The sequence below is a fragment of the Rhagoletis pomonella genome, unplaced genomic scaffold (genome assembly GCF_013731165.1).
Source record: "Rhagoletis pomonella isolate Grant_MI unplaced genomic scaffold, Rhpom_1.0 Rhpom_scaffold_00007, whole genome shotgun sequence".
In the NCBI taxonomy this organism is placed as follows: Eukaryota; Metazoa; Arthropoda; class Insecta; order Diptera; family Tephritidae; genus Rhagoletis; species Rhagoletis pomonella.
Window position 1 is genome coordinate 65934119 of NW_023458561.1, and position 13190 is coordinate 65947308.

Consider the following 13190-nt stretch of genomic DNA (forward strand, 5'->3'; position numbering starts at 1 on the left):
TTTTTTTAAATACATATTTTAATAAGCGAGTCTGAGTTGTTTTCATAAAATGGTAATTTTAATTCAACTGAATTAAATAAATGCTGCCGTTATAATTTCTACAGCTAATGAATATTATTTCTCTCTTATAAGATGAAAGTGCGCTTTATTTTGTGCGGTATTCTACTTGTGAGTGTTGCTTTGGCGCAAGATTTTGAGCCAGATCCTTTAGAGCCCGAAATTGGGCCGTTAGAACCGGAAGTTGGTCCTTTAGAACCCGAAGCAGTAACAACGAATGCACCAGAAAGGACCACTGAGGAAGCAACTGCGTCCGTTACTAGTGCGCCAACAACTGTCACGACGTTAGAAGTTACAACAGGCATCGCCACAACGACAAGTGGGGAGTCTACGACAACAATAACAATAACTGAAAGGCCAACAACTGCAACAGCTGAAGCGATAACCGAAAGTCCTACCATGACTACTACTCTGACAGCGGAGGAGCCAACAACAATAAGGACAACTACAGAAATCCCAGTCACTACTACTACCATGACTACGGAACAACCGACAATAACAACAACAACAACAGAACAATTAGCTACCACTACCACCACGACAACAGAGGAGCCAACAATAACAACAACGACGACAACTGAAAGACCCACCACTACAACAACAGAGCCGCCCGCACCATCAACAACAACGACAACACAACGCTCCACTACATCAACTACCCCCTCTATCCGGCCAATTATATGGAGACCAATAACAAGGAAACCAACAACTACTACCACTACCACAAAAGCACCCTGGCAAGGCTATCCATTTTATCCAAAACCAAGCACCACAACAGCACCCAAAACATCTACAACAACAAAACATCCAGGTTACCCACCATATCGTCCGGCGAATCCCTGGGAGCCATATACACCCCAGCAGCCGCAGAAGCCAACTTATCCGCAAACTTCGCAACAGAATCGTTGCTATTTTAAATCGCAACGTGGCTCACCATATTTGCAGTTGCGCTGCGGCGGTAAGTGGAAAATCATTTTTTTATGTATTTACATACAAAAAGATGCATGCTTGACGGCTGCGTAATGATTATTTTCGCCGCAAAAAAATTGTTTGGAGTGCGATATACTAAATATGGTTGTCTATGACGAAAATAAGAGATACAGAAATATGAATCATTGGCGATTTTGCTGTATCTTTGAAATGATTTATATATGTATGTCAGTAGTGCTCAAAAAATTTCTACACTCATACATCTGTACATCTGTACATATTGCCATCAATGCACAAACCGCAATTTGCAATTTCTAAAATTTATAGGAAAAGTAAACAATGTTTCAAATTGACATATTTATATAATTGATAATTTTTAAAAATATCTCCTTGAATTTTTGTTTGGGTCCGCAAAAATTCTAGGCAGCCAAGGAGGAACCGGGTTTCATTTATAATTTATGAAAGTAGCTAAAGTAGGAAAAGTGTACTATTCAAAAATATAAAAGTAGCCATATTTCATGGTTCACCAAAATAATTTTTGCACAGATCTCGAACTTCTTTAAAGAAATAATAAATATCGAAAATAAGTTTTTTCAGGCGTTCAAACCTTTGAATGAAATGTCAGCAAAGCATCTGCTTAAAGATAGTAATCGCGCGACTAGTGCCATCTGCTCCACTCCTTGCTATGTGAAATACTATAGACCAAGTTTATGATGGCTGGAACGCAACTTATATTAGACACTTTTTACATAGCATAGGCAACGCTATTGTTCAAGAATTTAGATAGATGATAAGCTTCATTTGTTTAGAGAAACTTGCATCAAAAATTCTTCGATTTGAATTTCGGTTCTCCGTGGTGTTTTAGGGAATTCAGGTTTTAACATAAAATTGGATTGGTTTCATAAAAAAAAAATTTAAGTATTGCTACAAATATTTCGGCTTAAAATCCTGTGATTATGTATATATATATTTTCCTACACTTACCTTGTTGTCAGCTGATTAAGTCAAGGAGCATTTTGTTTATTTGATGTTTATATTTTTTTTATAAAAATTTAGCACTTTACCTAACTACATAAATCCACATTTCAAACTTCGTACAAAAATTATGAAAATTAAACAAACTTTAACATTTGCACCCGAAAATTTTAAACTTTTTATTCAGAATCTTTAGAAAAATGTGGGGTATGCAGTTTTGTAGCTCATTAAATTTAAGTAGGTGAAATTGCAAATTCCAGGACGCTAGAAAATCGCGTTGATTTTTAATAATTTCGTTTGCTGATGGTACTAAGCATTTTCTCCCATAAAACCGAAATTGTCAATATATTTTATATGAAAGAAAATGCACAACACCGTCAACCAAAAAACTATTAAAAGTCAACCCGATTTGCTAGCGCCTTGAAATTTGCACTTTAGTATTTGAAATTTAATGAGTTACAAAACTGCATACCCAAAATTTTTCTAAAAATTCTGAATAAAAGGTTTAAAAATTTCGGGTGAAAATGATAAAGTTTGTTGAATTTTCATCATTTTTGTACGAAGTTTGAAATGTCGATTTATGTGGGGCTGGTTGAGTAAAGTGCCAGACTTTTATAAAAAATAAATAATATAAACATTAAATAAATAAAAATAACCAAAACTAGTCAAAAAGTCACTTGACTTAATCAGCTGACTACAAGGGTATGCTAAAATAGTATGCAAAAACTGAGTTTGCCACGAATTTAGTAATTTTCTCTTACTTTAACCCTCAAACCGGCAAACTTTAAATAATGATCAGAAACGGTTGGGAATTTTTTTCTAGCTTAATTAGGACATAATAAACTCAATTCCGTCAACAGAAAGTCAATATGTCGTTTCGTTTGCCTGCCAGGTGAGAAATAAGAAACAGTGCCTCAGGGCATACTTACCGGTTGGAGCGAAAAAAATTAACACGTACAATTTTTAGTAAGGAACAATGTTTTTATTGAAATAAGTTGTAATAAGCAATGAATAATAAAACAAATAAATTATTTCTTTGTATGATATTCCCCGAAACAATTTTTCGTGGCGGAGCAGCATAAATGTAAATTACACACTTCGCAGACACAATTAGGGTACTCACAGTTTACTTCTAAAGTTAAAAGGTGGCAACTTTAACAAGATAACACACTCGAACTGTGAGCAACCCTTATGTTTAAATAAAGTATTAAGTTGATCAACAATACCACGCATTGCTAGACCGTTTGCCTTTCACGCGTTTGTGTTTAGAGAGCATCAACAAACCACATACATATTTCTCTCTATTCTCTCTTCTCTTTTTTATACTCAGCTAGCACAGCGCAAAAATAAAAATAAAAATAACCTTTGCCAGCTCCAGGCAGGCGCAAAGAGAAACTTATGTACAAGCAGCGCTGCGCCCAAAGCGAAATTCATGTATGTATGTACAAGCAGCGATAGATGCCAGTTTAACACAGAACATAAACATGAGACAAAGTCTAGCAATTTTGCCCAAAAGTGTTATCTCTAATTAGTATGGGAACCAACAACAAACAAAGTTAGCACATGGTAAAATGTTTTAAAGTTACCAGGTGGCAAAATTAACACAGTAGATAATATAGAACTGTGAGTACCCTAATTGAGTTTGGGACTTTTTACAAAGTTTGCACATTTTTTTCCCACCTTTTTTCTCAAGCCACTTCGGAAGATGGGTATTACCGTTGAAACGAACATCATCAACAGGATATACAGCTTTTCTGCCTACAATCAGAGAATCAGGTAAAGACCCCTTTTGTGCAGTATTAGGTTGGCTTGTTGAAGTTGGACGACCCGCTGAACGCTTTTGATTGTAGCTCACAAGACCAGCAGCGATTTGTTCTCTGAATTCAGGCAGCTGTAACATCTTTTCTCCCTCGTCAGAAATATTACTGGAATTATTTATCTTCTCCATATTTATTCGCTTATAAAGAAGGTAAGCGTTCGTTGCAGCCATGTCAATAAAATGATAAAAAAGGCGCGTCATTATATCACGTGTTTTTGCTCTCACGTGATATCGTCCCATCAAACCATCCATTAAGTCGACGCCTCCCATATGGCTGTTGTATTCCCTAATTATTTGTGGGCAATCGACTTCGATGTTTTTCTTTTTCTTCCTGTCATATCGTTTAGCCTTAGCTACTTGCTCATTCGGATTACTCCGATCGAATGGCTCAACTCCTACATAAGTCGAAGCTAGCCTGACCGCTTTATTGTCCTTCCACAGAACAGTACTAATATCGATTCCATATGCAGAGCCCACATACTCTGTTGAAAACCCACGCTCTTTCTTTGCTATAACACTGTCCGGTGGAAATTTGCAATTTGGGATACGATTCACTCGAATTGTGCCAAGACCAAATATGCCACGAGCTCGCAAATAAACCAACAGAGGTAACGACGTATAGAAATTGTCGAAGTAAATTATATGGTACATGAAGTCATTCACAGTTTGGGATAAACGAACAACAACATTTGCTGAGCTGCCTAGATCGGGACAATTTGGTAGAATAACATTGTCTCCTGCGCCGTTGTAGATCTCAAACCTATATGCGTAACCAAACGAATCGCACAATACGAACAATTTGACACCCCACTTGTGCGGCTTGTTTGGCATATATTGTCTTAAATGATGTTTCATTTTCGTCGAGCACATTTGCTCATCGACACTATTAAAGAAAAGCAATAAAACCTGATAACTTTGCGAGTTAACAAATGGCAGAAGCTTACCAAAGTCGACCATGTTTTGGGATTGAGTCGAAGCGTTCATTGAGAAGATTCGAGAAATTACGTATCCGAAACAACGGGTCATATCCTGGTTGCCCTTTCTTCACCCTTTCTTCCTCATCTCGGAATGATAGGAATCTTTTTATAGCTTCAAATCGTTTCGATGGCATTGTTTTGCGAATGGGTTCGAAAGCGTTCTTTCCCCAATAACTTTCTAAATTCGGGTATCGATATATTGACATATATAAATGAATTCCGATGTATTGGCATATTTCATCGGCATTCACATTGAATTTTGAGTTGATGTCCCTACTTAGAGCACACCGGTTAGTCTCCTCAACAATCATATCAATTACTTCCTTAGAAAAAAAATAGAGAAATAACTGGCATGGAGTTGAAAGCCCTTTTATATTGTCAGGTAAACGTGTGGATCCACGGAATGCGACCTCATTTACATGAAGTTTTAGAGCTGTATTGCGCCACATCAACTTGCTAAATTCAGCGGAATCTTTGGAAATTGATTCAATATCTGAAAGAACGGTAAAATAAATATAAAGCAAGATCACGATGATCTAAGAAGGAGAGGGAGATATACTTACTTCCAACAAAACCGCCATTGGTTGGCACAACGGCTGGACCGGTGCCTTCGGGTCTTGGTAACGGCGAACGAGCTCTCTTCTTTTGAATTGGAGTTGACGTCAATGCCGTGTAGGTCGCTGTAATCGCATCTGTTGATGGAATGTCTCCTTCATCGGCAGTAACGGTATCTCTGACTGTAGATGTTGTAAGTGAGTAATCAGCTGCGTCGTTGAAAAAATTTGCACTCGTATCCATACCTCGAAGGCATAGGGATATCAAATGTTCGTCCTCTGGACTTATTTCCTCTGGCTCGTGGTACAGAGAACCAGAGTCACTTCCACTGTTTGAATCTTCTTCACCACTTGTAACTCCCGATTCCATGATTTCATGGATTTCTTCGTCCGTTAACTTTGAAAATTTCACTCGCGACATCGTACACCGGTTTAATAATAGTATATTTGTATTCACTTTATGAAAACAAGTTATGAAATAAAAGTAAAACCGACTATAAAGAGCACTTTTTAAATCAATGTATATAAAAGTTCGCGCGGAACGACAACAGCACTCTGCAAATCAATGTAAATAAAAGTACGCGCGGACCGGCAACACTGCCCTGAGGCACTCATTAGTTTTTGCACTGCTGGGCGGAAAATTCCACTTTTTTTTTAACTTTTTATATAAAATCAGCAAGTTAATGAGCACAGCTTTACGAAAAAAAATTATCGAGCTCAGCGGACTTCTCAAACATAAAAAGTTTTGATATTGAAAATAATAAATTTCTTTATAAAAAAAAACGACCTTTTTCTCGACCTGTTCGCACAAAACTGAGTATAGAAGACAAACGGTCCAACGGATTTTATTTTAACTTGAGAAAGAAATTTCCCTAGAAATATGGGAGAGAGAGTTACATTCATTTTTTTAAGAAAAAATAATTTTTTCATACGGAGATCTTGATTTTTGTGATGCCTGCCCTGAGGCCGTCTTACCGGTTAGAGGGTTAAAATGCTTGGCCGGTGTAAGGCTTCCTTTAGAAATTAAATAAGTGTATTCCAGTACTGCCTTAATATGTACTTAGGGTGGTCCTTAAAGTCAAATGAACGACTTTTTTCAGTCTCACCCCTTCAATCGGTAGCACCACTCTCATAGATTTAACAAATAAATTTTTGATCCCCATTGGAGATGGTTAAGGCGTCTCGCAAAGGATTAAAAGTACAGATTAACGAAACAATTGCAAGGTGACACCTTTTGAATAGTGGTTTAGATTTTATTAATGCTGTATTTACACGTTCAAGAAATTGCTTTCAATCTTCTCACACATATCAGTTGTCAAAAACATTTTTTTTTGAACATGTTAGCCTCGAGGAAATGGCAATTATACCAATTTACAAAAATATTTGGTAAATGTAAAAATCAGTACAAAATCAGTACAAACTCTCAAAATCAGGAGATTTTGCGCACTGATTTCGGGTTCCGAAAAATCAGTGCAGTAAAAAAATCAGCACATTTAATGATTAAATCAATGCATCTGGGCATCAAATCAATGCATTTGGTTGACTGTTTCTCGGGTTCGCCCTTATACCACAAGAGGTTTAAAAATTATCAAGCAATCTTAATAAATTTAATAAATCACAACTCAACTGAAAACAATTAAAATTAATTGGGAATTCCTGAGATTGGTACGCAACTTGTCCCAATCTGACCTAATAGAACAATCAGCAAAATATATTTTTAATCATTATCAGCGTATTCTGCGAAGCTGAACAAATTTATCATTTACATACATACACATACATATATGTATAAGTGTAAAGGCTGGTTTTCACTATGTCATAATTGGACGCCAAGAATTTTTACACAACTTTATGGATAACCTTTGCCGATGATATTATGGGTCAAAAACAGTCAGATAGCCGATTCAGCAGCGCATGTGCGCGACTCAAGCCCTATCCTCATCAAAATCAATCGATATATACTGCTATTTAATTCCATTTAAAAATGTGTATTCCCTTATTTGATGAAAAAATTGAATTTGACATAGTGAAAACAAGCGTTGTGCGAATTTTATAGAAATGCCTTGAAGTCTGCCTTAATTTAGCAATTCATATTAAATATATCATTTGAGTAATTAAGTACTTGTTTGCCTTTAAATTCGCTTTTCTAAACGAGTTTTATTAATCTATTCCTTTTTCACCACAGGATGGCAGTACGTCTACCACGTACAGTGCTACCGTTGTTGCATCTACAACGATGTCAGCTATGCCGGTTGCAACCAAGTACATAGCTCCCATTGCCAACAGCAGCAGCAACAAAAACCACAACAACAACACAGTTATAATACGTACACCAATTATTGGTATAGCATTTAATGGGCCGTACAGCTGGACATGCGCATGATTTAATTTGTCCCAGCAAAAACTTTCGATTCTTTGGTAAGCGCTTACTTTTTGTATCGATGGAGTAACGCATTACAATTCGCCTCAAGAAAAAATTTTTAATTTTTACATTTTCTCGCTTACCGCCAATGACATGTCCAGGTTAAAGTAATGTGTTCTGTAAACTAGAAGGTAAGTGGTGAATTTCGAAAAGTGCTTCCCAATCGAGATTCACCACTTACCTGTAATGCAGTGGGTAAACGAGAAAATGAAAATGTTTGACTTGAGGCGAATTGTAATGCGTTACTCCATCGATACAAAAAGTAAGCGCTTACCAAAAACCGAAAATTTTTGCTGGGGTGCTTGCAACGATGCATATACATTAGGGTTGTCCAAAAATGCATGTTAAAAAGTAAAGTAGGAATTTTAATGCTCTCACCGCCTAAGATTGTGCTATACCGAAAAGAATATACCCCTATTTTTTTTTTAAATCAAAAAATATTTAGAGGTGGCTCGAAGTTTTCACTATAACGACCTTTCATGGAAATGGTATAGAATTGTCGAAAATCTTTATTTTTCGATCGGGAAAACTCTATTCCTCTTCAGAAGATTCCCAATAATATTACGCAATTATTTATTTAACCATTTTTTCATAGTAACTATATTTTATAGGTCCGCCAAACCCCCAGAAAATGACAGAAATGGTGGGAGAAATAAAAAATCGTTAGCATTAAAAAATGGTTAAACAAACAATTTGATATTATTACTGGAAGTCTCCTGAAGAGGAACCAAATTTCCCCGATCGACAAATATTGATTTTCAAAAATTCTATAACATTTCTACGAAAGGTCGTTTTTTCCAATATAAAGTACATGGAAAGCTTTGAGCGCTTTGAGCGACCTCTAAATATTTTTTGATTTCAAAATAAAAAAGTGGGGGTATATTTTGTCCATATAGAGAGCATTAAAAATCCGACTTTACTTGTTTTGGACCACCCTAATATACATACTTATTTACATATTTATGTGTAGAAGTGACTGTAGAATGAGGTGAATTGGAAACTCGTGGAACCTACTTACAAAATCATACTTATGAATCGACAATGTTGCGCTTTTCTACATTTTATTAAGTATTTTAAATGTGTATATTTTACAAATTTTATAAACGATATTGCGCAGTTTTTTTAATTCTTAATATTTTTCTTGCCTGTTTGTAAATAAATTTCGAAATAAATGCGACTATTAATTAGCTGGGGAAAAACATTTTAATAAGTGTGTAGATATTGAATTTCAACTAATCCATAACGCAATTACTAATTGCTGCGAAACCATTTCGAATTTCATGACCAATGACAAACACAATTAGCCACATAACTATACATACACATATACATAGGTAGGTATTTATTTTGTGCGCATGAATTAATTCAAATTATAGAAATTACCCAAGTGCAGGAAGCAATCCTTTGTGTGCTGTTGACATTGACAGAAATCGGGGAAGGGCGGAGCCAGCACCTCGTACATAATGCGTAGTAGGTCAATGAATTTATTCAACGCCTTCGCGTAATCGCCCGCATCATAGAGACGCTTGGCAGTGCGTGTCATCAATTCGGTATCCTAAAAATGCGTTGCAGCAGCAAGTCAATTAAAATCACATCTGCGAGACTTATTAAGCAAAGCAAAAGCTTTATTTATGCCCACCTGCATCACTTTGAGGCCCTTCAAGATGTTCGTGCTCTCGCCGCAAGTCACGCATTTGATCATGAAATCGTTGCACGTCGCCGGCACTTCAATAATTGCCCTACACTGTTTGGGGCCGTCGCAGCGGAAGCGTATGACATCGGTTGGCAGCTGATCGAAGGTGGGCCAATTTTCCAAGCACGGGTCGCATGTGCAATCGAACCAGTAGAGTTTTTTAAGTTCAGCTTGACGCTTTTCGCGACCCTCCTGCGTATAAATGGGACCATAATTTTCAGCAATTTGTAGACCAGCTTCGATGGGGCGTATGGTGTTCACGTGTATAGTGGTGCCGCGAAAGTATCTGCAAGAGGGAAAGCAAAAAATAAAAAATTTGTCGTGAAACTCCTTTCCAAAATACCACACGACCATCACCTCACTACACCCGGATCGCAGGAGTGATTGAAGAGCGCCAATGTCGGATAGAGTCCACCACCAATGAATACCGTCTTCTCATTGCTATCTGCCTTCTTCGCATGCAATTCGGCTACTTCGTGTGTATTGAATTGTACGAATTGCAAAGTACGCAAAAGTATGCCGCCGATAGTCACCAGATCTTCAGCTTTGGGCGATGCACCAAAGTAACCAGCTTCTGCGAGGCATTTTGTTAGGAAGCGGGCCATCAGTGCATGTTGGAAAAAGTTCGATGGTGGGCGTGTTTTTTCATGACGCTCCAAATGGGATACTCGTCTGTAGTCATCGGTGGGCAGTCTGTAGAGGAAAAACGCTATTTAAAAGTCCAAGATACAAAATATTCTAATGGACTGTACGCTAATGCAATCAAACGTAGCGCTGTGCTCTTCACCAGAAGGTTTTATGAAAGTTTCACATTGAACAAAATACTGTTCATAGCCTTATCAGCATTCTGTTAATATAAACCTGTCTCTGTCTTGGGTAAGACGTGGGGCCGTCCCTAAGAGTGATCCTCTGGATCTACACTTCTTTGAGCAGACCTGTTATCTATTAGGCATCCGTGGTGTGGTTGAGCAAATCTTCAGTCAATAGCATGGGAAATCTGTTTACCTATCCTAAAAGAACGATCGCCCTATTCTGTACCGGAGCATACCGTCACTTAATGTCTTTGACCGCGAAGAGGTCGGGCTTAAAAGAAAAGGGTGGTGATATAATACAATGTGGAGTGAGGCGGAATTCGCTTGAGGCAGAGGTATTTTCAATGCCACCATTTTCTGTGAAGGAAAAATTTGTTCACAATATTGATCTCTCTGAAGCGAAGTGCTGGCTTAGTCCAAATACTGAGCCCGAGCTCACACATTATACCAATGGCTCCAAAATTGACACAGGGTCAGGACTTGGAGCCTTATTCGCGCGGCACGGACAGTATTTATTGTCTCTATTGGCGAATATGTCACTGAATTCACAGGCAATATACTTGTAATTCTCCAGGCCATGGATTGTGTGGATAGCCAAGCTGCATTTAATAAAATTGCCTCTTATTAGCTTTTAGTTCGACAATCTTAATATCTAATAAATTGTGCTGAAAAATATGGCCATCTTTGGAAATACCTGGTCATGGGACATCTGAACATTTGGCTGGACAGGGGTCAGGCCAGCTATTTTTGATCCAAAACCAATTATATTAAGACAAGGAAATGGCAAATTTGAGTGATAAGTAATGGGGTTTCTTGATCGACTTTCGATAAGTTGCATTAACACAATTGTGCCAAAAATCGGGCCAGTACCCACCTCAGTCATCGATGCATCCATTATCATTCTCTGGGCGGCAGATGGGCAAAGCTCTTAAAACCCTTAATCTCAGAAATTTAGATAGGTATTTTATTTCATTGAGTAGTTGTGATTGCAGACAACTCGGCATATATGACAGGTATGTAGATTTTGGCAGCGGTGTGTTGAGACGATCATCTTATTAGCTGCCTTATTACATCCAATGTATGTATATTACTTTGTCCGAAACCCTAGAAAAGAGTGATATTGCGATCATCGATTTAAATACTTTGGATTTATTTCTTTCAAATCCGTTCGGTTACAGCAAAGTGATTGGATTTCCTGCCAGTACCTGTGCTATTTAGTAGAAGACCAGCTGCCTTCTCTGCAGTATAAATCTTAGCTAGGAAGAGGCTGCAGATGTTTGGCAAGTCTTCTTTGAGCAATCAGTGTAGATGGATATACCATCACCTGCCACTGGTAGGCCTATGCCCAATTTTTCTCTGATCAGAAATTCTATAGATAGCCTTGTATTGAAGACCCACCCCAGCGTAAAGTAAAGTAATCACAGCTGGCTTCAGGAGCGAACGCAGGTAGGGGTTTTGGGGGTTCAAACCCCTCCCGAAATGCCTGCGGAAAATTTTAAGAAATTTCTCTCTTTGGATTTAGTTAATTACGTAAACAAAAGCAATACTGTTTTTATTTCCGTAAAAGTTTGTACGAATTTTCAACTATTCGCAAAAATCTGCAAATAAAGAACAAACCGAGGTGAATGAGCACAAGCTTGGAAGCATAACCGGACTAAATATTGATGTTGATACATAACTCATACGCCATGGCATTTTAACGATATACGTTTTCTGCCCCGCGCCTGCACTCACGGGCACCATGCCTGAAGTATGTTGACTTATACTTGCAACAATGCACTTTCAACATAGGCTGGAATTACTTTAAGACCATAAGAATTGGCAGGCAAACTTGAATTCACCTATATATATAAATGTGAATGTCTGTTTGCTTATTACCTTATAACTTCTGAACCGCGGCACGGAATCGCCCGAAACTTTGCACACTTATTTGCTTTTTCCCCGGGAAGGTTATAGGCATAGAGAAAAATGGGCAGTGCTGGAAAAGAGGGCGTGGCACCTCCTATACTTACTAAAATTTTCATATTTTATATCTCTTGAAATATTTGTGGTAGAGCATTGGAACTTGCTGTCGAGATAAATAAAATTAATTCCATACTCATGGGAAAAAATTGGCGGTATTGGAAAAGGTGGCGTGGCACCACCCATTAGCGTGAATTATTTAATCAGCTCTAACTTCGGAACCGTAAGTCACATGAACTTGAAATTTGGTATGCAAACATATCTATAGTAGATGCTTATCTTAAGGTATATGTAAATGAGTTTGTAAAAGGAGGTGTGGCAGATAACATAGGCGTGGAATTTTTAGTCAGTCATAACTACGGAACTTAAGTAGTAGGTATATATATAAATAAGACTGTGGAAGGGGGCGGCAAATCCCAAAGACGTGGAATATTTTACCAGTTATAACTTCGGAACCATAAGTCACATAAACATAACATTTGGTATGCAGACATATCTATGGTAGGTGCTTATAGTAAGGTATATATAAATGAGTTTGTAAAAGGGGCGTAGCACTTAACATAGGCTTGGAATTTTTCGCCATAACTTCGTAACCACAAGTCACATGACCCCTATAATTCCTATAATTATATTTCATTTCTTCTCGAATTTTAATATAGCCGTGATAGCATAATAACGTAGAATAGTTGTTTAGCTGGAGTGCTATGAAATCAAAAGCAATAATATGTTTATAATAAAATAGTTTTAATAAATTATATAGATAATAGTTGAAATACCAAAGTTGTATTGTAATAACTAAATTTTAACTATCTAATTTCTTACTCTAATATTATTCCGCAGCACGTTTTTAGTACTTCAATACATCTATTAACATAGATGCATTTTCCAATGCAATTATCATAAATTTTATTTTCGATAAAGAGTTGGTTTTATTTTAAGGCATCCTTTTTTATTGCAAAAGCTAAGTGAACTGGAAACTGAAGTTTTTT

At 37.3% G+C, this 13190-nt stretch overlaps 2 protein-coding genes across 3 annotated transcripts; one reads left to right on the plus strand and one right to left on the minus strand.

Annotated features, from left to right (window-relative positions):
* Window positions 1-11: 11 nt before the first annotated feature.
* LOC118743365 (salivary glue protein Sgs-3-like) lies at window positions 12-7818 on the plus strand. 2 transcript variants are annotated; one of them, XM_036475990.1, is made up of 3 exons: window positions 12-52; window positions 133-1015; window positions 7498-7818. In XM_036475990.1, exons 1-3 carry the CDS (start codon window positions 50-52, stop codon window positions 7665-7667), a joined length of 1056 nt encoding a protein of 351 aa, XP_036331883.1. In that variant the 5' UTR covers window positions 12-49; the 3' UTR covers window positions 7668-7818. The 2 variants fall into 2 exon arrangements, with proteins under 2 accessions (XP_036331883.1, XP_036331882.1); XM_036475989.1 differs by having other exon boundaries at window positions 13-52; window positions 127-1015.
* Window positions 7819-9025: 1207 nt separating this feature from the next.
* On the minus strand, window positions 9026-10941 carry LOC118743971 (N-lysine methyltransferase SMYD2-A-like). The gene is made up of 4 exons (XM_036476734.1): window positions 10934-10941; window positions 9785-10120; window positions 9374-9713; window positions 9026-9289 (listed from the first exon to the last, which is right to left on the minus strand). Exons 1-4 carry the CDS (start codon window positions 10939-10941, stop codon window positions 9095-9097), a joined length of 879 nt encoding a protein of 292 aa, XP_036332627.1. The 3' UTR covers window positions 9026-9094.
* Window positions 10942-13190: the final 2249 nt, after the last annotated feature.